The sequence below is a fragment of the Haemorhous mexicanus genome, chromosome 3 (genome assembly GCF_027477595.1).
Source record: "Haemorhous mexicanus isolate bHaeMex1 chromosome 3, bHaeMex1.pri, whole genome shotgun sequence".
Taxonomy (NCBI): domain Eukaryota; kingdom Metazoa; phylum Chordata; class Aves; order Passeriformes; family Fringillidae; genus Haemorhous; species Haemorhous mexicanus.
The window spans coordinates 11,430,943-11,457,638 of record NC_082343.1 but is presented as its reverse complement, the minus strand read 5'-3'; the positions used below and the strand labels follow the sequence as shown (position 1 = coordinate 11,457,638).

Genomic DNA, 26,696 nt, shown 5'->3' with positions numbered 1-26,696 from the left:
GATCAGCCTCCACTGACTTTGATGGGTATACTCTTGCATGCCTGAGTGGAAAAGCATAGCTGTAGTACATGGAGTTGTTTCTAACATTGAGAGAATCTCTCCAGTGCTCTTGTGCCATTTATCATCTCTTTAGGGTTGTGCTCAGCATCAGCAAGTGACAAATTTTTATGTAACAAAACAAGTGAGCTTCTTGACAGAAGTGCCTACTTGCACTTTCTTAAGGTGTGCTCTGTATCTTGATTTATGCAGTTTTAGGGAATCAAGAATCCATGCTGCTGACTTTCAGAGGTAGTGCTGCTCTTATTCACAGCCAATTAGCTCGTCAGCTGGGTTCCTAAGTGTCTTGTATCATGTCAGTGGTGGTGGCAGCTGTCTCCTGCTAGCTGGAGATGTGACAATGCTTCTTCCCTCCTGAGCAAACGCTGTGGGCCTTTCCTCCCAGGAGACAGCAGACTTGTTTTCAAGCTGCTGAAATGTTACACAGCAAAAACTGCAGAGACAGTTCAAAGTACACCAGCAACCACAACAAAAATTCAGCAGGCAATTTTCTCCAATATTCAACAACTGTGCTTAAATTTTGATAAAACTGTAAGTCCTTCAATCGCAGTGAGCATGACTGCTATTTTTCACTTCTGATCCAATTTCCACAAGTCACATATAAACAGTTCATGGCATGTAAGTGAAAGATGGAGTTGTTGACTTACCTATTTGAGCTTTCTTTTCCAGACAGATTTTACTACTAGTGAGAAATGCCTTAATGTGCGGAGTCAGAGAGGAACTGTTAGCTAATGATATTTTATCTACATACATGCACTTCACTCCCTGGAGGAAAATCTCACAGAATATAAAATGAATGAGAAATAATACCACGGAATCAGTATAAGCTACATGAACCACAGCTCCCTTTTTTCTTTAATTGGTTTTTCTCATTCCATGTCTCGGTCTTCATCTTGTGTCTTGTTGCTTCAAGACTGCCTAGACAAATAACTGCTGAAGAATTCCTTGCACACTTCCCAAAGGGGACTGCATCTCAGAAAGCCAACTTTATCTTGATGTCTCAGCTCAAGAGAACAATATCTCCTTTGAAGTGACTTGTCTGATGGATTGAGGCCTAGAAATCAGCTGGAAGGGAGCATAAGTTAACCTCTTGACATGTCATCCAAAAAAGTAATGTGCTTGGATGGAAATTTCAACAGCTACCTGAATATAATTCATTAAAGTTATTGTCAAGAAGAGATAATAAGGAAGCAGTTATGTGGTTCCAGTAATAAGCTACTGAGTGCTTAAAATGTTATGATAGATGTTTCATGCATTTTAATAGACATAAATGCAAAATGTGCTAGATACAGAGTAAGTGCTTTTAATATAAGTAACTGCTCATCAGTGACATGCACTGGGTAGATGTTTTTAATGTTATCAGCTCTTCAAAAAAAGCACACTGAGAAATGAATTACTGTTCTTATAACATTAATGAAGAATAATGTTGTAGCTGAGGGCTTGCTAGGCTCCTTCATCAAGACTGAACTTATGAAATGATGCCTTGCTGCAGAGGAGTGAAGCAAGGATAAACGAGGCACCTTTCTGAAACAGCCAGGGAGCCATTAGTGAAACTAATACATACTTACACAAAGGTTTTTTGCAGATGCAGTAAAGGAGGGGCCATCAAAATGCCACTGATGACTCAGAAACCAGATTCTGTGAACTTGTATTTATGCAAATTGGTGGACAACTCAATTTCTGAGCTACATATGAAAAGGACAAAAGCTCTAGGCCCACGTGCTGTTCTCTACTGTCTATAATCAGATTTCACTGGTCATAGTGCTGAAAGAGTAAAATAATTCCTTACCAGGGTCTTAATTCCAGACTTCCAGCAGAATAAATATAGAAAGGTATCAAAATAATTTTGATTTATGCAAAATTTTAGTTTGGCACCCTTTTCATTTTTTCTTTCTTTGATTGAAGAAGAGGGAGCCAAACATTTCCTAAGCAGCTTGGCTCTCCTCATCACACAAAGCTGAGAAATAGGATCAGAGCTGACTCTCAGTGAATGTAATTGCACTTTTTTTTGATCATTTAGCAGCAGTATCTATTAATATGAGAGGGACAGACAGAAACTTGGCAATTCCCCTCAACATAGGCCAGAGCTACTGCAATGCTCACTGGCTGTGCTAGGCAGAACCAGACACCCCATTCCAATTTCACTCTCTTTGACTCTGTTTCCCCTCTCCTTAATTTCCTACCAAATGCATCTACATTCTCTTTAAAAAAACAAAAATCTCAACTTATTCTATGAGTTCCTTACAAGTGTATTTTAGGAGAGCTGTGAGCATGTGTTGTGCTGATCAGAAAAGCAGCATCCAACCTGCAGAGAGATGGCAATTTGGCTGGTTTTCCTTGAAAAGTTCTTGAGATAACACAGCACCACTGAACTACTATGGCTTTGTTTTTCAAAAAAAGACCTATTCACTTATTTATTAAAATTAAATGCTTTCTGAACTAAACTATTAATGATTTAAGTACCTTTTTACACTTCTTTTTTGGAAAAAAATAACCAACTAGTTTTCCATTCCCTAAAATAAGTCTTTAGACAGTAGGATTTCAATAGAAAGACTGGATTGTTTCTCCATAGAATTTTAATTTATAAGCACTTCTAAATGTTTTCTGCAAACAAATAATTAATTTCTCTCAAGAGTATTATATATTAGAAGCAGAGAGTCCTAAGAAACAAAGGCAGAAAAAGGAAATAAAGGTATTTTTACATGAAGTCTAAAGGTATTTTTAATCTGTGTATAAATTTAGAAACATCATCAACTCACCGAGTTACTGTTATTTTTTCCTAATACTGAATGCCAACAATGAGTTTCTTTATTAAGGAGCTACAGACCAAAATTTCTGGCCAGAAAGCTCTTATTACTAAGTAAAAAAAATTAAAACATTCTCAATGCCTAGTGAATACAAAAAAGCCATCTTAATTAATGGCTTACCCTAATTTGACTTGATTTGTCAGTTAATCAAGAAGGTTTTTTGAGAAATTGTTGAAATATTGGCTTGTGTTATCTGCTGCCATCTGTGTCTTAACACTCTAATTTTCATGGAATCTGATTACAAAGTTTAGAATGACCGTACACAACCTAGTTGATGATAGATCTATTTTTTTTTTCCAGCCTAATGTTTCTCTGAGTCTGTGATTATTTTCACTAGCAATTTCCCGTTGCTCTCAATACAGGGTATAAACTAGTGATGTAATAATTAGGGAAAGAAGTTGCAAATTAAGCTGGGAAATGGCACATAAGACCAGCTAGTCCAGCACTGTGCTTTCAAGAGCAGCACAGAAAGGCAGAACTGCTCTGTAGTAATTACTACTCTAATACAGTCACAGCTTCCAGTAATGGACATGCTTGGGACTTCTGGAGCTGCAGAAACAGCCTTATCTCAGGAAGTCCTTGATGTATTTCCATTTCATTAAAAAAAAATCAATTTATTAACCTCCTGTTGCTTCTTATGGCTGTATAATCATATATTTATAAAAATACATTCATGTTCTCTCGGGTATATTTTTTTCCTTAGCATGCCTAGCTGCCCCATGTAGGAAAGCTAATCCATACTTGTAATCCTCCCTGCTGCAGTGACCTGTACTTTCCCCATTTAAGTTAATAATGAGGAACAGGTACTGAACACACAGGGAGTGCTCAGGAAGGGGATAAACCATGACTGCATAATAGCACAATGCTGCTTTCTCCTCTGGTCTTGCCTCCTCTCCCCACAGCTACTCCCTTCCACTGGGATTTCTGGTCACTTCTGAGCACTGAACTGTTTGATGAGAGCTATTTACAATGGCTGCACAATTTCCTCAGCTCAGTGCCACCACATCCCATTGCTGTGCTGGCATAATTAAAGTGACTTTCTCCTAGCATGAATTACTTTGTGTGTATTGCTGCTTAATTCCACCTACCACTTAACCAGACATTCAGCATTTTGGAGCTGCTCAGAAAATCCTCAAGCACGGCATTTCACTTTGATTTTCTTAAATAATCCCCTTGCATTTGCAAATAATATCATCTCAGTGTTCATCTTCAATCACTCATGAATATGATAGCAGAGATTCCTGTGAGAACAGGTGGGAGCAGAGCTCTGCTGTGGAATGACTGCCATGGCAGCACAGTTCACTAATATGAATGACATTACATTAGCTTTTATATATTCTTCTCCAGAAGAAAATAGTATTCAATTCCTTTGCAATTACTGATTAGAACAGGATTCCTTATTATCCCTGCAAGATTTGACTGTAACACCCACTTTCTGTCAGGGAAAAAAAACCTGTGAGGATAATTTAAATCACCAGTCCTGAAATGTGATTAAGTCATCTTGCTTCTCAAAAGCTAAGGGAAGAAAACATAAAAGTAAAATAAGAGAAATTTAGAACCTGCTATACATGAAAAACTTACTTTCAAGTGCTTCTTCCCATTAAAATATTTAAAAGGCCTAGTCTACTGCTTTTGAAAAGTCCTTTTATGAAAGATTTGCTAGGACCAGTATGAGCTAGACACACATAGCTCCCTTGCATATAAATCAGGATTTATTAATTCAAGACAGCCTATTCTTACAGATCCAGCACATCCTGGAGGCTGATCTGTCCCTGTTGGTAACATGAGAGGCCACATGCTTGCAGCAATCTCTGCTTTCCTACCCTCCAAGAGCCCTCTTGTCATGTTTAGTGTTTTAGAGGCTCTCCCACTCCCTGCTACCCCTTTCAGAGATCACAGGGAACAACTTCAGCCCAATTCAGGCTGTTCCCTTGGGCTTTGCTTGTGAAACTTCGGCACCATTCCAGAGCTCAGAGCCCGTGGATACATAACCACACGGTGGCCCTGACTCAGTCAGCCCCACATACCCACCAAACTGACAACTTTCTACATCTGGCACGGCAAAAATTAAAGTATACCCTGAAATATCACAAAGGGAAAGTCTGTTACTTCTCAGCAATCTTAAAGGAGTTTCTGAAAACATTCAAGTGGGAGTGTTAAAAAAGTCTTGACACGAACGTTAAACTAATGGTTTTTCACCACCAATTAGGGCAACTAATTTTCAAATTTACATAAATAGCCTTGTGCTTAATCTTTTACTGTTGCCATTGCACAGCACACCACCGTGCCTGGAGAAAGCCACAGTTATATTACCATTGTATGTTTGATTATGTTTGATCAGTGAAGACCCTGTAAAGCCAGCTTTAGCTTTAAAGCACCATGAGTGGGGTGTGTGACTAAAAAAGACAAAAGTAAGATGGATGAAAAGGGTGAAAAGACGGGAAAGAAGCATGCACACAAAAAAAAGAAAACATTTGTTTTCTAGTTAGAGAACTTGAAATAATATTTTGCTGACAGCCTGCCAGGAGACTAATGGCAATTTGCTCCTCTGCTAGCTAAGGAAAAGCAAACAAACATAGATGAAATTTTATAAGGACCAAGTAGAATGCAGGCACAGAAACAAACTTTATTGCTGTCCTTCATGTAGGCTGAAAGCACTGATAGAGCAAAGCCCTCAGTCCCCAGCAGCCAACCCTGAAAGCTTTGCCAGGGAGAGAGTAAATATCATAGACCCTTAAATGGTTAGCCAACATATTTAGTGCCTTGATTTTCACTTTAATGAAGGTTTGAGCTTTTTTGCTGTTAATGTGATTGTCTCCCATGCACCAGCTAAGCAGATTCAGGCAGGGGCCTTACCACTGGCTTTGAAAAATTACATGTGCAAGACTCTTTTAAAGATTTTTTTCATAATAATCTAGTTGATTCAAGTTTTCTTATTCTCTTTATTAGTTCAAGATTTCTTAACAACAACAACTGGATAAGGAAGGGGTAAAAATGGAAGCTTTTTAGATAACTTGTGCATTTCTCTGCAAAATTCCTGTGCTAACTAAAACATAGGCTTGAGATGAGAAATCAGTATATCACAAGACTGATTTTCTCAGTCACTCACTGAGATAATTCATTGTTGGAAGCCCAGGGTGCCTTCATTGTTTCCTTCTCAGAGTGCTCCCTCAAGCCAAACTATATGCATGTTAAATTTCCCAAAAAGCCACAATAGAAAATGGATTTCAGACCGTTATTATCTTATGTGAATAACCCAAAGGCATCTCCTTAGCTGGCATCTCCTAATACTTATCCTTTTTGTGAGGCTCCATGGATTTTCCTCATGATCAAACACCCTAAAATTTCCTAGGTTCAACATCCAGCTTGTTTGATAAATCTAACTCAGAAGAGAATTATCCTGATGTACCTAACTGAGGGTGCACATGTTTACCCAGAAACCTTTCCCAGCATTTCCCTTCAGTTGTCTGAAATATCTCTTCTTTAATTGTTATAGATTAAGCATTCCATGTCTCAAAAAGTGATGTTTCTGCCTTTCTGTACATAACATGTACTTTTCCAGGATGTTGGTGCTTAGATGTAGGCCAGATGAATTCATTTTGGGATAGCATAAATCTGTGTTGCTGAAAAAAGCAATGGACTCTTTCTACCAGAGCTTGCTTTTCTACTGTCCCTGCAACATCCTGCCTCCCCCTCTTCCTGTTTTACTCTGCAACAGGTGTCAGGAAACTGCAGCAAGTCAAAATAAGCAATTTTGTAAATGAATCACTTCAGTCAAATTCATCACATAGACACTTGAACCTTTTGTGCTGGCAGCAGAGCAATGGACCATGTAAGAGCAGGACCAGCAGACAGGAAGACAGAAGAACACAATTTTTAAACAAAATTAGGCTTTTTTTTTTTTGTGATAGATGAAATTCTGCAACACAAAAACCAAAGAATGGTATGCAAACTTTTGAAGAATGACCAGAAGTGGCCCTGCTGGTTCATTTTACTCTCCTACCATTCAAGAAAAAGTCACTACTCTACTTCAGAGCAGGTGGGCAAGCAGGAAGAGGTGAATGGCTTTGCAGCCACCTCTCCAGTGAGCCAATGGATGTGTTGGGCTCACAGGGTATAACCTGTGCAGCACCACTTCTGTCCACTCTATATTTAACAGAGAAAGAGAAATTAGAGGCATCTCTCATAACTGGCTTCTGTGGCTTTACAGAATAAATTATGTGCTATCCCTTAATGACTTCAGCCCTCCTGATTGTATTTATACAGGCAGGCTCTTTGGCTTCCAAACCTGAACTTTCTTCCCAAACTGAGATGTTTTCAACCTATTTGCAAACACAGTGCCTGGAACAAGACAGGATGGTCTCAGTGGAACTTCTGGACTGAGGAGTGCAGTGAGAGTCTCTGAGTAAAACAGCAGTTCTCCCATTTTTGCCATGCTGTCCATTAGCAACTAGGAGATTGCAATCAGAATTTGACTGAAGAGAACCAGGTATGTTTTCAGATTTGTTGCCTAGCAGCAGATCCTGTTTTTCAGGAAATTATATGAAAAGGGCCCTACGAACATTTATTGCTGAGTGAGAAGGAATCCAATGACTTCCTGTTCTAAATCTGCAAAGTACAGGCAAAGTTTGAAAAGAATTATTTATAATTATTTCAAACTTTGTGCTGCAGACAGAGGAAGAGCCTGACTGAACTTGCAGAGAAAGGACCCTGCTGATTTGCTGCATGTCCTCTAAGGTAAAACTCTTTCACATATTTTTGCCAGGCTGTCAGCCACGCTTAATGAGGGAAAGATCAAAATCCATGCAATTCATAAGCACTCTGTAGGAAAACAGACCAAGTACAAATTCTTACATTTTGGGTGGAGCTACAAATTGGAATAATTTTAATGATTTTCTACTGCCAACAACAGTAAAAAAGAGAGCAAGTAATATATTCCAATAATTCTTTTTTACCATAGTAGGAAGTTAATACATGGAAATGCATTAATGATTTACTTATCACAGAAGATTTAGGAATATCCATAAGAGCACAGCTGAAGATGTTCAATAAACAAGTTTTTTTGTTTTTTTTTTATTGCAAGATTTTGTAATAAAATGCAGTTTTACAGGCAGTAGTTCAAAAGGATGTATAGTCTTCATGTAAGACTTTCTGCTGCTTAAAATTCATGTGCACATTGAGAATATAATGTAATTGAACATCATTGCTGGTTCTTTAATAGATACAATTCTCTTCTTATTTACCAATAATCTGACAAAGCTCCTTGTCATAACCTGGATTTGTAGGATATTGTGACAAGAAAGAAATGCTTCAGTAACAGTTGCTTCCAAATAGAATGACTTAATCATCTGTAATGTGCACATCTGCAGAATAGGACAATTTTAAAAGGATGAGCATACAAAACAAGGAAAACAAACATTAAGGGCTATAGAGAAAAGCAGAGAATTGAAATGGCATGAGAAAATAAAATGAAAGGAACAATAAATTATCTGGAAAATGGATGAATAACTAGATAGACACAAGAACAAGGGGTGCATGTAAATACAACCACTGAAGGGGAACTTTGCTGGTAGAACAAACAGAAAACTTACCAAGCCCAGGAAAAGCTTCCTGATTTATAGGGGTGGACACCCAGCTTGCAAACCTGTTTCACTCATTCCCTGAGGAATTGTGTACACATTTACTACCATGGGACTCTCTGCTCCCTGACATCCTGCAATTCACAATCATTTCTCCTGACAGTCCTGAATTTGAGTATAACTGAGTTCAGTGTCATTGCTCTGCGGGTTATTGCCTACAGAAGCAAACCTGTGTACTAGAAAACTGACCTAAATCTCCCCTGCTCTGTGTGCCACAAGCTGAGCAATCTTTCACAGCACCCTTCAAAAATGTGTCCTCTATCTTTTCATACTGAACAAAAGTATCAGACTGGGAAATGACAGCTAGCTATTTACCAATTAACTTTATTAGTGGTATAATGTATCAGTTAATTAAGAAAACCTTACAGTCCTACTTGGCTAATTCATATAAAAATATAGAAAATTTATTTCCATAAATGATAGTAATAAAATAATGATAATAATAAAGCACTTACAGACCAAAAGATGAAATAATGTGCAAGACTCCAGGCATCTGTGACAAAAGCATATTGAATATTAAAACCAGCAGCCTTTATAGCTACCTGGATTTTTCCAGATACTAATATTTTGGAATCATTAAAACCGGAAAAAAAAAAAAAAAAAAAAAGGGAATTTAATTTAAGTCAAGATCCTAGCCTTTAAGGTTACAGCAGTGAAAAAGATGAAATTTTAGCCCATCTCTCTTTTGTTCACAAGTCATTCAAAAACTGTTACTGAAATGAAATGGAAATTTTATTGTGATGAAGTTCTGTCTCTAAGAAATACTAGGGAAAAATCCCATTCAGTTCAATAGGATTCACAGCTATTTATAATTTATGCTTGATAGTTTGCAATTAAAGGGTGACAATTACTTCCTTGATCAAAAAGGAGAAATATTTTGGGGCTTTTATATATATATATATGTATACACACACATATAATTTATTCTTAGGCAGTTTATATATATATACACACATATAATTTATTCTTAGGGAGTTTTTAAGAAATAGTTTATCAATTCTGTATATGATGTAGAAGACCTCTACTGCTATTATGTTATTTTTTACAGAGTGATTAATGCCAAAAAATGCTGGTATATTCATATTATTTAAAACAACAGAGTTCATTGCAGTCTTATGTTTAAATGAGGTCCTCACCCCAATGAGCACTAATATGGAAACCACAGCAGCTATTTCTGTTCCTCAAATAAGTTCTTCCCTTTCTCCTGGTGTCAGCCCAGGCACTGACCTACATGTACCTGCAATTCATAAGGACCATTTAATTCACTGCCTAACAGACAAATTAATTTCACAAACTTGTAGCTCTGAAGAACACAATGAAGTTGTTTAGGGATGGACAAACCCAGCCTTTCAGCAATGGTATTTTCTGATTGACAAGAGGCAGAATTTCTAGTGATGTATGGTTTTATGGGCATACCAATCTTCTGACCTAGCACAAAATATTTAGCATGCCACATATTGTTAATGAAACCCAAGTTCAGTAGTGATCTGATATCTGATTAACATTTTACAATTTTTATAAGGTTCTGTCCTCCAAACAAGGAAGACCCCAAAATGCCATCTGTTCTGCAAGACAGGACATCAGCTAAAGGTGGAGAGATGACCATGTGTAGAAAAGGCTGTTGCCACAATCTTAGCTCTGTCAGCCAACACTTATTCATTTGATCTGCAGTGAGCAGAAGACAGGCTTCAGGGGAAAGTGAGAGGAGGAAGAGGTGCAGTATTTTATTCCCTGTTTATAGTTCACAGCAGGAGAAGGTGCTTACATTCACATTTTCCTTTTTCTTTTCTCAAGCCCATTGATGCTCAGCTAAAGTTTTTGGATTTTTTTTTTTAAATTGTCTCTCCGAATTCAAACCAGACACCTTCATCCTGACCTTAACTTTTACTAGGCTAGTTATAACACATAACTCTCAGTCCCAACACTGAGGTTATATTATCAGGACTAATTTCTAAGTAACAGAAATAGGAAATGGAAAAAAAAAAGACTTTCAAACATGAAAACCAGATTTACTTTCAACCTAAAATCAGGATTGATACATATCCATCTCTCAGCAGAAAGAAGAGAGGCACTCAGCTATCACAGTCTTTAGCAACTTAATTCTCCAGTTTTGGATGCTGTTGCTTTGAAACAAATTGTGTCCCACTAAACCCCATTATATTTTCTAATAAGCACTTTTAGGGACTGCTTAGAGCAATAATTCTCCATAATCTAAAATTTAGGCTATAGAAATTGCTCATGAAACATCTGGCTGCTGAAAAACTCCACTGCAGACAAGAAAGCATTGTAGTACTTACCAGACTGAAAGCTCACAAGACCCTGCTGAGTACACACAAGCACCACAGGGAGATGGAACTAATCACCCAAGTTCATTCCTAACAACAAAACCACTATAAACAAACTGTAAAGAAAAATAACTTATGAGTATTTTATACCAAGAATATTTTGTAGAGAGGTTATGTTGCTTCTGAATGAGACCAAGAACTTAAGAGTGCTAATCCAATCCAGTAGATACATGCTCCTGGAGGCTTATTTGTGTTTGCAGATTCTCTTTTGATCCAAACCTTGCTTAAAAATGAAACCTACAAACCATTTAAATTTATCTTTGACACATCATTTATTCCAAAAGAGATGAAAAAATGAAAACACGTTATATTGTGGCTTTATTTTTGGGGGGTTTCCTTATGTTAGTAACTCTGTTTTCAAATAGATTTTCTGATTTTATTAAGGAAGTTAAGAAAAAGCAATATTGCTTTTCCTAGAGAAAAAAATGTATTTACTAAAGGCAGACACTCTCTTTACAGTTCTGCCCAAAAAGCTGCTTATCTTACACTTGTTTTTTTCTAATTGAGATTTCATTAGTAGAAAACAATAGTGTCCTGTGGCAGACCAAGAAAATGCTTCTGAGATTTTCTTCATGATTTTATATATTTTAGCAAGTGAGAATTTTTTACTTTCTTATTATTTTCTTTTTAATATGAGGACAATATCTTTATGCCTTGGTGATTACAAGCATTTCCTTTATTGTATTGAAGTCTCTCTGAATTTAAGAACAGGTTAAATTAAACACTTGCCTCAGGAAATTGTTCTGCTTTTTAATCCAAATGCTGAATTTTTGTCTTATAAAAATTATTAATTAAAAAATCTATTAGCAAATGACACATTAAGAATAAGTTCAGATCCTTGTTTTTCTTTATGGGTTATAAAACTATTAAGGAATGTTATGTTAATATATTTTAACTCTTACCAACTACAAATTAAACCTGTGCAGTTTGTTGTTTAGCTTTTTTTTTTTTTCTATTTTCATAAAGCCAGTCCTCTGGCCTGCAAAACCTGTTAGGAAGGGAAACAGAAAAACAACCCAAAACTCAAATCTACCATACTTACTATCAATAAATTTGTTGACACCATTCAGGAATTCCATAGACTCAAAATAAAATCACAGTCCTTTTTCTCCTTTCAGAATATAGCCTCTTAATCCAAATAATATCAGAGAAGTTAAAATTTAGTCCATTCATCTGGCAAATGTTTCCCTCTGTTTCATAAACATGCATATCACAGAGAAAAATTGTTCAATTCAAGGATTTTTAACATAATTAGAGTGTAAAAAATCATCATAGAAATACAGTCAGACTTAATAACGCCCTTATTGCAATGTAACATATTTCCATAAATTGAAGATTTAGCAAAACCAAATTGTGCTATAACCAGCTGGTAAATACAGGTAAATATCTGGGGGGACTGTAAAATAGAAATTTTTGTAGTAAAAGCGTTTATGTTGCAGCAATCCAATGACAAGTTGAAGGCAAAATGTCAGGAAAATTAGAAGGAAGGCATGGGGGGAAAAAAGTGTAGCAGCTTATCAGAAATGCTGGTTAAAAAATTCTATGGCTACTGTAAATATAAAATAGCCTATCTAGAATAACACAGTACTACAGGCACCATTTCCTCTAGGCTTGGTTAAAACCTGTAGAATGCTTCCTTTTTATTATTCTAGTTAATGTTATGTCCTATGGGAAGGACAAAAAACAAGTGCTAAAGCGTATGATGACTTTTTACACAATGATAATTAATCATCACGTTTCATTAATAAATTATCAAATGCTTGCAAGCTGTCCATAATCTTTGTCATTCTAGTTTGCATATTTTACAATGGTGGAATAACATTTTAAAAAGTTTGAATAGGCACTTACTGGAATTACAGTTAATCCTGATACAGTCTAGATGGGGAAGAATAGATGAAAAATGAAAATTTATCCTTCAAGGTAATAGCTGCAGACATCCAATAAAATCACAGTCCACCCTTCCGGGGACAGACACATGCAAATATGGCCACTCCATATCATCAGTCTTTACGTGGTGTTATAACCCAGATCTACTGCGAGAAGTCTTTACCAATAGAAACGACAAATAGGGTAAAAATGGCCAATTTCAAACAAAGCTACATGGTGACAAATCTAAGTGATAAAGTCAGGATTAAAAGTCAAAGATGCTTAACTGAGGCAGGCTGCAACTTTCTCCCCATCTGTGAAAGAACAGGTAATTTGTCTCAGTGCAATTAGAAAGTGCTCCGTCACAATGGGTCATAGAGCAGGCCAGGCCACAATCAGACACCTTGGACAACTTGTGGATAGTATAACCTCAAAGGCTCATCTTCAGAAGATAAGGATTGACACATAGAGCTCATCACCCAGAAATAAGGGGCTGTGGGTTTGCACATCCTAAACGTCTAGATTTTTGAAATGAACAGTGACTACTTTAAAGTTATATTAATACAGAGGAAAAAAAATCACGTATTTATAAACACTTATTAGAGAAGGAAGAGAATTCTTTCTATCTTGAGATTATTTTCTTGCCTGACCAAAAAAAAAAAAAAAAAAAAAAAGAAAGAAAAAAAAAGGGGGGGAAGTTGGAGGAAGAAACAATATCATTAGGGCATGGATTTATTTACTTTTTATTGACTTTCATGAACTATAGAGGTAAGCAGGGGGTGGTGTTTGGTGTTTTGTACATAAAGTGATTAGCCTGATTTGTGCATAATCCTCTCCTGGGCTACCTACATTCATTAATTATTAAAAAAAAAAAAAAAGAAAATACAAACAAACAAAAAAAACCAATAAGAAAACGAAACCCCAAACCCTACACCACACTACTTAGTTTGTATGGCTACTCCTGGTTACACCTTTGAGGAACATGTATACCATCAAACCTAGATTTTGTTTCCATATAGCTGAGTTTGTCATGTGTCGTCAACCGCATCAGAAAAGTGGTTGCAAACAGCCGAGGAGCAGCACCTGCACATCCCCTTTGCAGAAAGCACTCGGAGCCTCCTGCCCTGGCCTCCCTGCAGGTGGGGACAGGCAGGGAAGAGTCACCCACCACACCCTTTGCTCCTCCTCCCTCCTCCTCCTAAACACCAGGGCAGCGATTCAGGGAGCGACCCCTGAGTGAAGTGGAGGGTCAGGTGGTTATTTTCTTACCCCTCACTCCCCACTGGTGCTTTCTAAATCTGTGACTAAAGCAAAAAAACTCCATTCCTTTTAAAAATAGCATCCCCTGAATGGGAGTATTTGCATGGGATGGGCATTTTCCTCCTGTTCTGTTTCAGGTCCTGACTTGGACTTATGCCACTTAAACGTGGCAGAAGCTTCTTACACCACTCTGCCACTTAAGCGTGGAAGAAGCACTTTTATTTCTTTACTTGCTGGGTTTTTTTAAACTAGAGAGAATCATAACCTGACATTTTGTCCATCATATTTTAAACAAGGAAACCAATTTTTCTTTTTTACTTTCTGTAAAAGGGCTTGTGCCTCCTGTGTTCACAAGGCTGTTTGCTGAGGGCCGCAGTCTTTGGGCATTGAAGGGTTGTGTTATCGTTCGATACTACAAAAATACCACTACAAAATTGTTTAAAAAAGAGGAGATGGATTTAATATAGATTTGACACCTAAAAAAAGGAGACCAGAAATCAATCAGTGGGAATGTCTAACTGCAACATTTTCTGTGTTAAAAACAAAGTCTTTGATATATTTGCATGTCATAGATTAATTGGCGAAGGTAAAACTGAACTGACCTACATATATGTTGTTTCTGCTTGCATATTGAAATTGTGGAATTACTATTCTGAAGAAATTGTGGAGGGAAACCAATCTTCCACAATCAAAAAAATCCACAATTTAACCAAAAATCACCACTGATCGACTTGTCTTCTTTTTTTAGAATACACAACAGTACAAAAATGTTGTGATGGGTAATGTTAAGACTAAATAAAGAATACAAAAACGCAAAGGAAAACAAAAATAAATTGTAATAATGGCCGTGTATTTGTGTACGTATGCAAATGCTTCATTGATGTGTGCTTATATATCATTTCAGTTTACTTTTAATGTTAAAACAGGCTGTTTCATAAATGTTTGCAAGCAAAAAGAAAAAAATGTAAAGGAAATGTTAATTTCTTGGAGGAAGAGGTTGTTACCTAGGTTGACCGTTAGCTTAACTCGTCCTGCATCCAGCTCTAACCGAAGGGTATCTGCAGATTCCCTGGAAGTCGTTGCCATTAAAATGCCATAAGCTCGCTGGGACCTGAACCTTAAAGAAACATCTTCGGCCTCTGTGTGCATCACAACAGGAAGCTGGATTTTCATGAACATACTTCCATCATAGCTTAAAATTGTTGCCTCTGGAAACACAAAGGAGAAAAAGGTTTGTTAATGCTCTGTCTACTGAAACTCCTTAAAGGTAAAAGGGTAAATGTACATTCAGTCAGCATGACACAGAAAAACTGTGTATTACTTTTCATTATTATTACTGGGAGACACAAGGGAAGTCAGGTTTGGAGTTTTTGTTTTGTTTTTAAGTGACATATCTTGATGCTTTTTAAACAAACGAAATTGTTCTTTAATAACCCAGCCAGTTACCTGTGCACCTTCAACAAGATGAGTAAAATCACCTGTAAAGCCATGCCTGAAAGACCAGGCCTGTACTGCTCAAAATAGGTCAAATCAGCAAAAGTAACCTTAACAGCATAACAAAAGCCTGACTCTCATTCCCCTAGATAATCACCTTAGAATGCTTAATGTATAAAATTATTAGCACTGCTACAACCATGGGTTGCAATTGTCATTCAGTGAGCAAATATCCTCCTGAAATGCACGACTGTCTCCAGGACAGTGTGGCTGGGGCACGGGTTGTTCCATGACTACAAAAACCATGGTTTGAACTCAAAAATGCTGATATGAGCACCTCGACATCCTCAGCAAGAGGATTGAGACTGGAATTGGCATATTGAGGGTAACATCTTAAAACCCCCAAGACAAGGGAAGAACTGTCACTTTCAGACATTCCAGGAAACCCTCCTGGCCAGAGGATCTGGCACAGAGCAGTCACAGTCTGTTAGACCCCAGAGCAACCAGTCACAAGCTTTCTTTTTCCAGCTTCCAGGCTGGTAGTGAGGAAGGTAGCAAAGAGACAGCATTTCTGCTCACAGGGAGGCACTGCAGTTCCTAGAAAGCAAAGCAAACATTTCTGAAATGTATTAGTCAGTCCTTTTTGGCTGGACAATCCAACACTGTGGGCAGAGAACACCTATGGGAAGCTTCTCTATGCTTCAATTTGCTTCGGCGTAATGGAGGCACTTATCTAAAAGTTTATGGTGGTGTCAACATGCAATAATATTTTCAATGACTAATATTACTGATCCTATGTTAAAGTAAATATCACAACTGTGTTGGCCAAAACTGTTCCCAGAGCATATCTCAGATGCTGCTAAGGGAGCTCAGAGAAGCTCTTCAAGGCTTCCAGCCTACACAATCCATGGAAGGACAAAACGTTCTACTAATTCAGTGAGAGGCAAAAGTGATAAATGATATTTTCACGAAAACAACCAGAAAATGGCTTGGGTTGGGAGGAATCTTAAAGATCATCCAGCTCCACCCATGGCCCCTGCCATGGGCAGGGACACTTCCCACTATCCCAGGTTGCTCAGAGCCCCATCCAATCTGGCCTTGAACACTTCCAGGGGTGGGGCACCCACAGCTTCTCTGGGCATCCTTCTCCTGAGTAAAGAATTTTTAATTCCCCCAATACACATTTGGAGAAAACAGTCTGATGTTGGGAAAAAAAGTGATTACTGAGACTGCTGTGAAAATGTCTAGATCTAACAAGTTATAAGAATGCATTTACAGGTTTGATGATTTGTGACTATGCAGGTAATAATGTTTTCACCATATTTTAAATCTAAAATTGTTCAGTGAAGTAGATTAAATGCTTAACTTGCAACAATTTGAAAAGTGATTTCAAGTCAAAGAGTTTTCAGTGGAAGTTGATTTGCTTTTTGATGGTTTGGGGTTTTTATTTTTTAGTTTGAGGATTGAGTTTTTGTGGGTTTCCTTGTTTGTTTATTAGTTTTTTGGGGGAAATCATGAAGACAGGCTTTCAATTCCTTCCTATATCTAGCTGTCTAGTCTGTGCATAAAAATCTCCCAAGATTTTTATCAAGGTAAATATAATTTGGGTAAAGAATTCCAGGAAAAAACCGTAAAGTTCCATAGTAACATAGCAGAAAATTAATGATATTTTGAATTTTCTATAAAAATCCACCCCATTACTAGTATTCAGGGTTTTCATATACAGAGCAAACCCAACATTCATCAATGCTAGAGTTCTGTAGCTAAGAAATTATCTTAGGATAATGAAAGAAAGAGAGCTGTCAGAATCAGCACTGCTACTTTTTTCCAACATTCCTTAAATTATTTGAGTTGGGTTTTTCTTTCTAAATTGCAGAAAAAGGAGAGAAGGAACTTAATTGGAGACTTCATTTAATTGGAGATGGGCTGTGAGTAATACCATGGTGAGCAGACCAAGTGTGATTAGATACTTAATCCTCCTAAGCCCTACTGTGCCAGCATTTTGGGAACAGATGTTCCAAGAACAGACCAAAGATGCTGAACAGAAGATCAAATAACTTAAAAGCTCTGGGCAATGAGGAAGCCCACTCATGTCAACTGGCTCCTTTTAATATGTCAATATGCCCTTTCCAAGGCACAGGCTTTCTAAATATGAAAGAATATTGGGGAAGGGAAAATGGGAAAAAAACAAACCAAAAAACCCAACAAAACCCTCTCCTAACTACCCCCCCAAAAAAAACCCACAAAAAACCCACAAAAAAAAAAAAACAACAACACAAAAAAAAAACCCAAGCAAAACCAAAGCCAGAAACAAAACAAACCAAAAATGCAAAGGCAAATAGAAAACAACAAAGAAATCAAAAACAAACACAAAACCAACCCCCAAAAACCCCAAATAACAAACAAGCACAAAACTGGCAGGAATGCATTGCTAATTTACAAGGCCTGGTCAGTAAGGAGGTGACCTGAATGACAAGAGGTACCAGTTACAGAAACCTTGAAGGAACAATTCAGCAAAAAACTAGGTATTAATTTTAATTTTTGCCTCTTCTTTTTTCTTTTCTTTGGACCAACTAATTCCAAGAAGATGTCTCATCTTTACATGAAATCTACACTGCTAAATATTCTCACATAAGTGTTGGCAGAATGTCTTTTTTCTCTTCTTCAGCTTTCTCTTAATTATTAGATCAAAAGGTAATAGACTAAAAGTTTAGCTCAGGATGTGATATTCATTTAAAGAAAGAAGGAAAAGAGTAATGGCTTTACAACCACTTCACTGTTGGAATCATAATGCTGAAAAGAAAAAACAGAAGAAAATCCTTATAAAATAATTGCTGACAATTTTTTTTGTTTGGTGGCAGCAGGCAAGTGCATGCAGTAGAGTTAAGAAATATATGGCATTATATAGTACAGAGATTTATATAAAAATGTTTTATACATTCATTCTTTGACAGCTTTATAAACCTGACAATACAAACTTTTCCTGCTCCTGTGGTAAAAACCAGCTAACCAAAACACAGAAATAAACCAAACTCCAAAACATCCCCTACTGAAGGGTTCAGTTCCCTCCTCAATTTTTTTTTCTTCAACTTATTTCTTATTAAAATCTTCATGGCTAGATAGTCTTCTTTTCTACACACACACACCTCAATTATCTCTGTGTCTAAAGCCAAGGATGCACAGATCAGTACTGACATGAGAGGAGATTCAGGACCTTAATTTCCACTTGAGCTGGAATTACCTAAATTGCTCAAGAGACAGGCACCAACTCTTCTGGAAACTTTCCTGCATCTGCTCCTACCCTCAGAAATGCTGAACTGGATATTTTTAGAGTAAAGTAGAATTTCCTGAATAGATGCCATTCTTCAACTCAGCTTATTTAAATTAAACTGAAAGAGGTATAGACTAGGCATTTGGATTTCTGGGCTCTTTCTCATAAGTTTTGGAGTCAAGTTGGAGTTGTTTGAAAAGCATGAGTTTTGGTGAGTACCAGTAAAATGCTTATTGCACATAATTTGATAAATAAAACAGGATCTTGTTTCCTCTGGACCCCTTGTGGTGCCTGTGAAGTCCCAAAGAAAGAATTATTAATTTTTTTCCTGCCTTTCCAGTTTTAGTGTGTCTGCAATAATTTCAGGACTGTATTGCATCCCACAGAGCCATTTTTAAAGCATGAAATCACCCTCTGTGTCTACTGTCACAAAGATCCCACACAAACTTTGCCCAGAAATGACAGACTATACAGTCCAGAGTCATGCCAGGATATGGATGAGTAATCTGGATCACCAATAATCAGTATTCAGGTTTGCTCTCTGATCCTCTTTTATTTACCACTGCAAGTAGAACAACAATGCTGTGCCCTAAAAATGCTCCTTATATGATTTTACTCCTAAAAATTGTGTGATTATTCAAATATATGGGCTGCTACTGAGTCAAATTTGAACTTTTTGTTCTCTTCCCAGGTGTTGTGTGTTTTCTACATGGCATCTTCTTCAGTCCCCCTGGGCACAAAGCTGCAGCCTTGGAGATTTTTAGGGAACATTTCCATCAATTTGATAGAAACAATTCTCTGTATGCGATTATTTACTGGATAACGTGTGAATAGAAGCTGGAATTATTCCTCCCAGTTCCTGGGAGGAATAATACACTGGTATTATTTCAGGACTGAGGTCCTAAACCACACTGTAAGTTTGTTACAACTTTAACACTCAGGACCAATCAGTTAATTTAAGACAGTGATGGAATTAGTATAATATTTAGAACACCTGATTCCTCACATCATCTATCCTCATAACACCTCTATTATTCTTAATTCTTTAAAATTTTAAAGCCCCCAGTTATAACACAAGGAATGAAAGCTACATTTCTTTAATGTCTGTATGTGTATGAAGGGGTCTGTGCATGCACAATATGGACATCTACACACACGCTACTTTAAACAGATTTTCTCTTCAGAAATGTCACCTTCATAAGCCTTTGTCTGTGTGCTTACTTTTTCTTATCCCTGTGTGATAATTTTACTATTTTTCCTGGCTATCCAGTCAAAAGAATACACCTGTAGAAGGCTTTGCCAAGAGGCAGTCACTCAGTGATCCACAAAGTAAAAGAGGGCACCAAATTACATTGCTGTGACATCTGTCTATCCAGCTGCTAGAGTTTTCACAATCTACGAAAGCCAATCTACAGATTATTCTGATGTTTAACCTCACTGAAATTCAAGAATTGCAACAAGATAAAATAGATGTGGATATAAATCTATATGTGTGTATATGTGCATATAATTTTAAGTACACACAAATTAAAATAGCTCACATTGGTGTTCCAGGGGTTTTGTACACTAATGAGCTGAGATTATTTAAGGTTCTGTATTGTACTCTAAACATCCATGTATGGATGTTAGCACTCCTTTTTCAGGTGACTATGAAAAATAAAATTAAATGGCAATAAAAAGTAATGCCACACTTTTTTTTTTTTTTTTACTTAAGACACCTTAATTATTTAATGTTAAATATTCTAATTGTTTAATCTCCAGTATTTTATTCTAAAGCTTTCTTTACTTTGTGATCTGTATTGTTTGCTGAAATGAGTGCACTCCCCTTTTATTTAAATTAGCTAGAACAATTGTAAATGTGCTGCTTATATCACCAAATACAAAAGTTTCTCAGTTCCCATGCACGAGGAGCAGTTATAACAACTTTGTGTGGTAGGATGCCAACCCAACGCTTTCAGAATCCCAAAAGCTACAATCTTATTAAAGCATGACCACTTGGGATATGAATATTACTGAGAAGACATCTCCTTTCAGTGCAGCTCCCTCTGGAGAAGGAAGCCCAAGAGCAGGAATCTCACAGTGCTCAAGTGCCACACATATTTCTGTGGGACAAGAACCAAATGTTTCTTGTGAAGGAGCCAACACCACCACTCCAGTACCACCATTCCCACCAGGGGAATGTGCTGGGAAAATAAAGCCTTAAGCTGGACAATGCTTGAAAATAAGGCATGGGAAATAAAAGGCCAAGGTTTCTTTAGAAGGCATCACCACCTGTCCAACACAAGCATGGGAAGTCGCTGCGATGATGCCTGCTTTCAGTCCTTTGCAGATCTGCGTGTGTTTATGTCCCCAAGGCACATGTTTCCTGGCTTTTCCGTGGAAATAAAAAGCAAACCCTGTTTTGGCTGGAGCCCCTGTGTAATGGGAGAGTTTGGCCACAGGGTGGTACACCAGCCATGTTTAACCGAGGGCTGAGGGGATGCATCCGCAGCTCCCTCATCCCTCGGCCGGGAACAGCAGCCTGGAGAGCTCAGCACAGCTGGCCATGAGCCAAAGGCATCCACAGCCAGAACAGAAGCCAGAGAAACCCCACTGAAGAGTCTGTGAATCCACTTGCAAATGATGATAATATGGAGGTATCTCTACTACCTAAGTGCTCATCTCTACTGGCGTACAACTAAAACATTCATTGGGGGTTTTATTTCTCACTTTGCGATCAAACATTTTTGTTTCATCTGAAAAACTCAAAAAATTGATCAAACTAGATGAAAAGAACTTACGTTTTCAGTCAATAAACTTAAGGGTTAGATTTCAGATGGAAGACAAATCTGAAGAAAATATTGTGTCAGCTGTGAGATGAAAAAATACAACTCCTGGCATTGAAACACTTTCTATTCCAATAAGAATAAAAATAAAACCCTAAAATATCAAATACATTTATTTTTATTGTTTACCTCCTTACATGAAAATTTTTCATTAGCACAATGCAATTTTAAATAAATTACAGGGTTTTCTGTCTATTAACTAACCTCAACATCTGCCTTCCTTGACACCATCCACCTTTTCAATTAAATAAATGGAGTTTGTCAATTTCCCTGTTATCTTTTCTAGGTAAGAGGAATGCCCAGATTTTAGGTAACTTCAGACAGTTTCCTTGGATACTTGAATCTTTTCAAAAAGAGATAAGTAAAAAATATTAATTTCAACTGTCTCTTCTGCTTTGGCTCATGAGTGAAGTTTTGGCCATGGATTTAGGTGGAATTCAAACGCAAATTTAATTATATACTAATAATGACATAAATAGGCAGAAAATAAGACCTCAGTTTGGAACTGGAATGTGACAATTGAGCTGATGCCTTAAGGTTTTAGCCTTTGCATTTTTCAAATGCTGTGCTGCATTAGTGTATAACTCCAAACTTTATATGAAGTGCTAACTACTCTTCACACTTTGGCCAGACAAAACAATTCCTCTGGGCTTGGAACCCGAGGACACCCTCCAGCCTCAGGCCCTGGTAAGTACAAACAAAAGTGAAGGGGGGGGATGCAAACTGGGGGATGTGACTTCATTACCTGAAGCTGCAATTGGAGGATTAACCCCTGAGGTGCAAATGGACAAAATTTATATCTGTCTGAAAAAGTTGTGACCATTGTCCATCTTGGGTGTAGCCTCTGGGGGGCCTTTACCCTGCCCAAGGTGTATCTATTGAAAGCCTTTAACACTTACTTACTTTATTCTCTTAGCTCTAGCCTCTGTTCTAGATAGACACTCCAAGGCATCATAGCATTGAAATAATATTTAAAATTGCTTTCAAAAAGCTTTTCAGAGCTCAGCAGCATATGATGAGACACAAAAGGAGGCATTTTCTGGGAGCTATTCAGCAGTACTGACTCTGTCATAGTCACCTAATTCTTCTCCATGCACCTTAGAGTCTCCCCTAAGATCTTTCCTCCACAATTACTGCTTTGGGTGTAGAGCAGGGCTCCACCTCACATTGAGAGAAGTCAAGGATTGTTTCTTTGCCTCAGGACAGTTAATGATAGCTTACCAATTTTAATCATTGTACAGGATTTTATTTATTTATGGCTGTGCTTTTTTTAATATGTAAAAGTAGAAGTGCAGGCATCTCACAGAACCTACCTCTTTCACACGATCTGCCAAGGTACCCCGTGCCAGAGCAATCACACACATATCTGTTCCACCCATCCCTGCACACACCATTGTTTTTACAGGGGTTGCTAAGGCAAGGCTTTGCAGTTTCTCTTGAGCATGAGGGCTTCACTCCAGCTGTGCTTTGAATTTCAGCCATCTGTCGAATATCTTTGCTTTGACCATCAATAAATAAATCTCGAATGCAGCCAACGTATCCATAATTGAGGAGTGCTGTCCACACTTCTGTTGGGAAGACCAGGCCTGCTTTATTTTCTGGTAAGCCTCCAAGATACAAGTCATCATCTAAGTCAAGGATTTCACTTTCCCCTGGTGCAGTGTATGGAGTACGTAAGGTGTTCACAGATATTGTCCCTGGAAAGAAAATTAAATGGGTTATTTTCAAGATATTTGATTTTGGTGCTTCTTTTTTTACTCAATCATGTCTCGTTAGCTCCTGGCAAACAGCTGTAAGTGAAGCAGAGGTATTTTACTTGTACAGCTATAGAATCATAGATACACATCAGTATTTCAATTGCAATGTAGTCAGGAAGTTAATGATCTAAAAATCCTTTATGCATAACACTGCATGGGCACAATATGAAAAATCCCAGTCAAAAATCCCCTTATGCTAAATACAGGAGAAATGCAGCTCATAGTTATTTTCAGAAACATCCTCTTTGTGCAACAACAACAACAAAAATATCTTCACTCCCTCGTATGTATTTCAAAGCCTTAAGGCCAGGGTTGCAAACCCTGAAATCTGGGAGGCAAACCTGAGTCTTTGGTATGGGCCCAAAGACACCGTACTTTAATAGACTTTCACCACATCCAGTGGGCTTTGGATAAGACCTTTTTTTCTTTAAATGTAGAAGGAAAATGCTCCCATCAGCTGCCAGGCAGGCAGTCATTAAGAAGGAAGTGATGTGGTCCTGGAGGGAAAAATCAATGCCTCTGACACTTATCTCCAAATGCATGCATGTTACAATGAGAGGGAGAGAAGATGTATACAGACCTTCAGGAAACCAGAAATATCTTTTCCATTTTAGTCTAAAAATTTAATAAACAAAATTGAACCTAAAATAGAGTTCTTTTTATGAAATGTCTGAACAGAGAAAATTTAATCATCAGCAGAGAACCTTTTTTTGGTGGTACTTTGTTTAAAATAATGAGGTATGCAACACCTACAATTTGAATAAGAAGAAAAATAAATTTAGTACATACAGTCACAGAGCATACTTATGCCAACCAATTTTAGTTTTATTTCTAAGTAAAATCACTTGGCAAAAAAATTCTTCACATAGATCTTCACAGAAGTGATTCCTTATCACTCTACGTGGGTACAAAAGCAAACAAAATATAAATCAAAATATTATATAGGTCACAAAACTCTTCCAATGACCAGACCATATCATGCAACACTTATCTGCTGGGCGTAACATTGGAAGTGTTTTAGCGGTGACAAGACACTGAAGAATTGCATTCACCATGATGAATTTAGCACACATATATATACAAAGTGAACATGATTCACCATCTCCACTGTTAGCCTGAAACACATTCCAGAAGATAACACTGATTACCAAAAATTCTTCCACTGTGGTAGGAGTTGTGCATAAGAAGAAATTCACACTTTACACAGCATACATACTAAAATGTGAGTTTTAAGCAAACAAAGGCAGGTCAGAAAAAGATCATTCTCTTACTTGGGTAGAGCCTGAAATTTAGTCTTTTCTTTTAGTAATAGACTTCAGGGGAAGTTCTAATTTTTACTGTTCTTTTGTTGGTTCAGTAGGTTAACTTCAACAACATTGACAGAATTAATATCTAAAGAATTTGGATTGTTAGTAAAAGCCGCTTGGGGTAAAGGTCTCAGGAGGTCCAACTCCCATGTGAGACTTGAGACATGGATTTTAGAAGGGCTGGGTTCCACAGTCTCCCAACTATCAGAAGAGAATAGCAAGATAAAACAAAGGCTTGCATAGCATTTTTGCATCTTTATAAGCATGTTTAAAGAGTGAGGATGTGGTCAGTTTTCCATTTTATGTATTCTAAGAAATTATTTCCGTATCAGTTGAATAATCCCATAGATATAAAAGTGAACTTCCAAGAAGTATGTAAGAAATATACATGCTGAAACAAGATACTTTTTCTTCCAAACTTCCATCTGTTTAAAACAAATAAGAGTTTAGGCTTTGCTAACTCTAAAAATTTGTTGTTGCTTCTCAGCTTCTAGAAGCAGAACTTGGCACTCCTATGGAATGCTTGCTATAGGTTTGACCTTTGGCATGCGAGCATAAACATTTTGAGATTTGATTAATCACCAGAGTCAAACAAGGATACCTGTGAGTGACCTGTGAAACCAAGAGAGACTTTTCAGAGAGCATCCTAGGCTATCAGGAAGGATGGCTAACAGCCAACAGATCTTTTTGTCTCTAAAAACATTAGAGAGACTGTAAATATAAATTGTACTTGTCCTCACAGTGTTTTTTAATGCTATTGTTGCTTGCTGCCATCTGTTGATGTACAGGCTAATTTAGGAGCAAACACTCTAAACCCATGTTCAGGCAGCACCCACTTGTGCACCCACACACGTTAACTCAGCTGCAGCCTCCAACAGCAAGCTCCAACATGTGAACAGGGCTGCTTTCTGCTGGACAAAACCAGCCATATTTTCAACACATTAACAAAGAACCCCAAAAAACTCCTTTTCTATTAAAAAATAAAAATCTACTATGTCTTGATTACCTTCAGCTCACAGAAAAAGATAAATCTCTGCAAGTGTAGCTGCCACTCTGTGTTCCAAGTGGAAGCTTTGCAGTCACAGAAGGCTTAGGAAGGTGAATGATAAGGGAAACTGGTGACTGTGAATTATAGTAGAGTGATAGATTGAAGCAGGAAATTTTTCTTCTCTGTGTCATAAAGGATTACTCTGACGAGAGCTTAAGTATTATTTTGAATAGATGTCAACAGCTTCTTAAAGAAATGAACTTTTTACCTTCCCAGGTAAAAGACATGAAACCCCATAAAATACTCTGTGGAAGTCCTCTGAAACTTTATCTGAAACCTTGCAATCATGGCATTTAATGACTGTGGGTAGAAAAACATGACAGGCAAGCACACAGCCATCAGTGCTGATGATATTCAAATTACCTTTTATGTATCTCTGACAGGCAACACAAACTTTCCTCACTAATTGCTTTGTAAACACAGAAGAAAAAAAAGGAAAATCCAAGTAAAATATGGGAACATAAAAATATTCCAAAATACAGCAAAAATTACAGAGTCTTTTAAGCATCCTATGACAAAATGCAGAACTCAAGTTCATAAAATGTTGGCCTACAGAAAATAAACAAAGGTTCCATCAGCACCTTTGGATTCACAGTGCGCCCAGAGCTGAGATAGAGGTGGCAGCACATGCTGCCTCATCTTGGTGAGGTTTTGACTGAGGTGGGGGTGATTTTTTTTTCTAGTTTTGCTAGTTTATTGCAGGGGGTTGGTTTTTTTTGTTTTCCTGTGGTTTGTTGGTGTTGGTTTTTCCTTGTTTTATTGTGGGTGTTTTTTGTTGATTTTTTTGGGGTTTTTTGTTGTTTTATTAAAGCCGGTTGTCTTTCTTGAAGGAAACTTTCTGACTTCTGCTGAAAATGTCTCAAGCTGGACCTCATAACAATGGAAGAGGCTGCCACAGAAATTGGGGACTGTAATTCACACCTCCTTTCATAGACTTCAATTATATTTTCTCTGGGAATTTTAGGCAGATGAAAATGAATTGTTTTGATGAATAAACACAGTGCTCCAATCCATTCAGTTGTTTCTGCCTATGAATGTGAAGGGACATCACTTTCCATAGAGGAAGAAAGGGAAGCTAAA

The 26,696-nt window shown here is 37.5% G+C and overlaps 1 protein-coding gene across 8 annotated transcripts in view; it reads right to left on the bottom strand.

The window, feature by feature from the left end:
* NRXN1 (neurexin 1) overlaps positions 1-26,696 on the bottom strand; it is a 672,843-nt gene that overhangs the window by 372,447 nt on the left and 273,700 nt on the right. For 4 of the 8 annotated variants that reach the window (XM_059840820.1, XM_059840821.1, XM_059840822.1 and 1 more), the window contains 3 exons: positions 22,818-23,201; positions 14,979-15,182; positions 12,697-12,723 (listed from right to left, as the gene is read on the bottom strand). In XM_059840820.1, coding sequence (XP_059696803.1) covers positions 12,697-12,723; positions 14,979-15,182; positions 22,818-23,201 — 615 coding nt within the window. The remainder of the gene's footprint in view (positions 1-12,696; positions 12,724-14,978; positions 15,183-22,817; positions 23,202-26,696) is intronic. The other 4 variants (XM_059840824.1, XM_059840833.1, XM_059840825.1 and 1 more) reach the window with 1 other exon arrangement.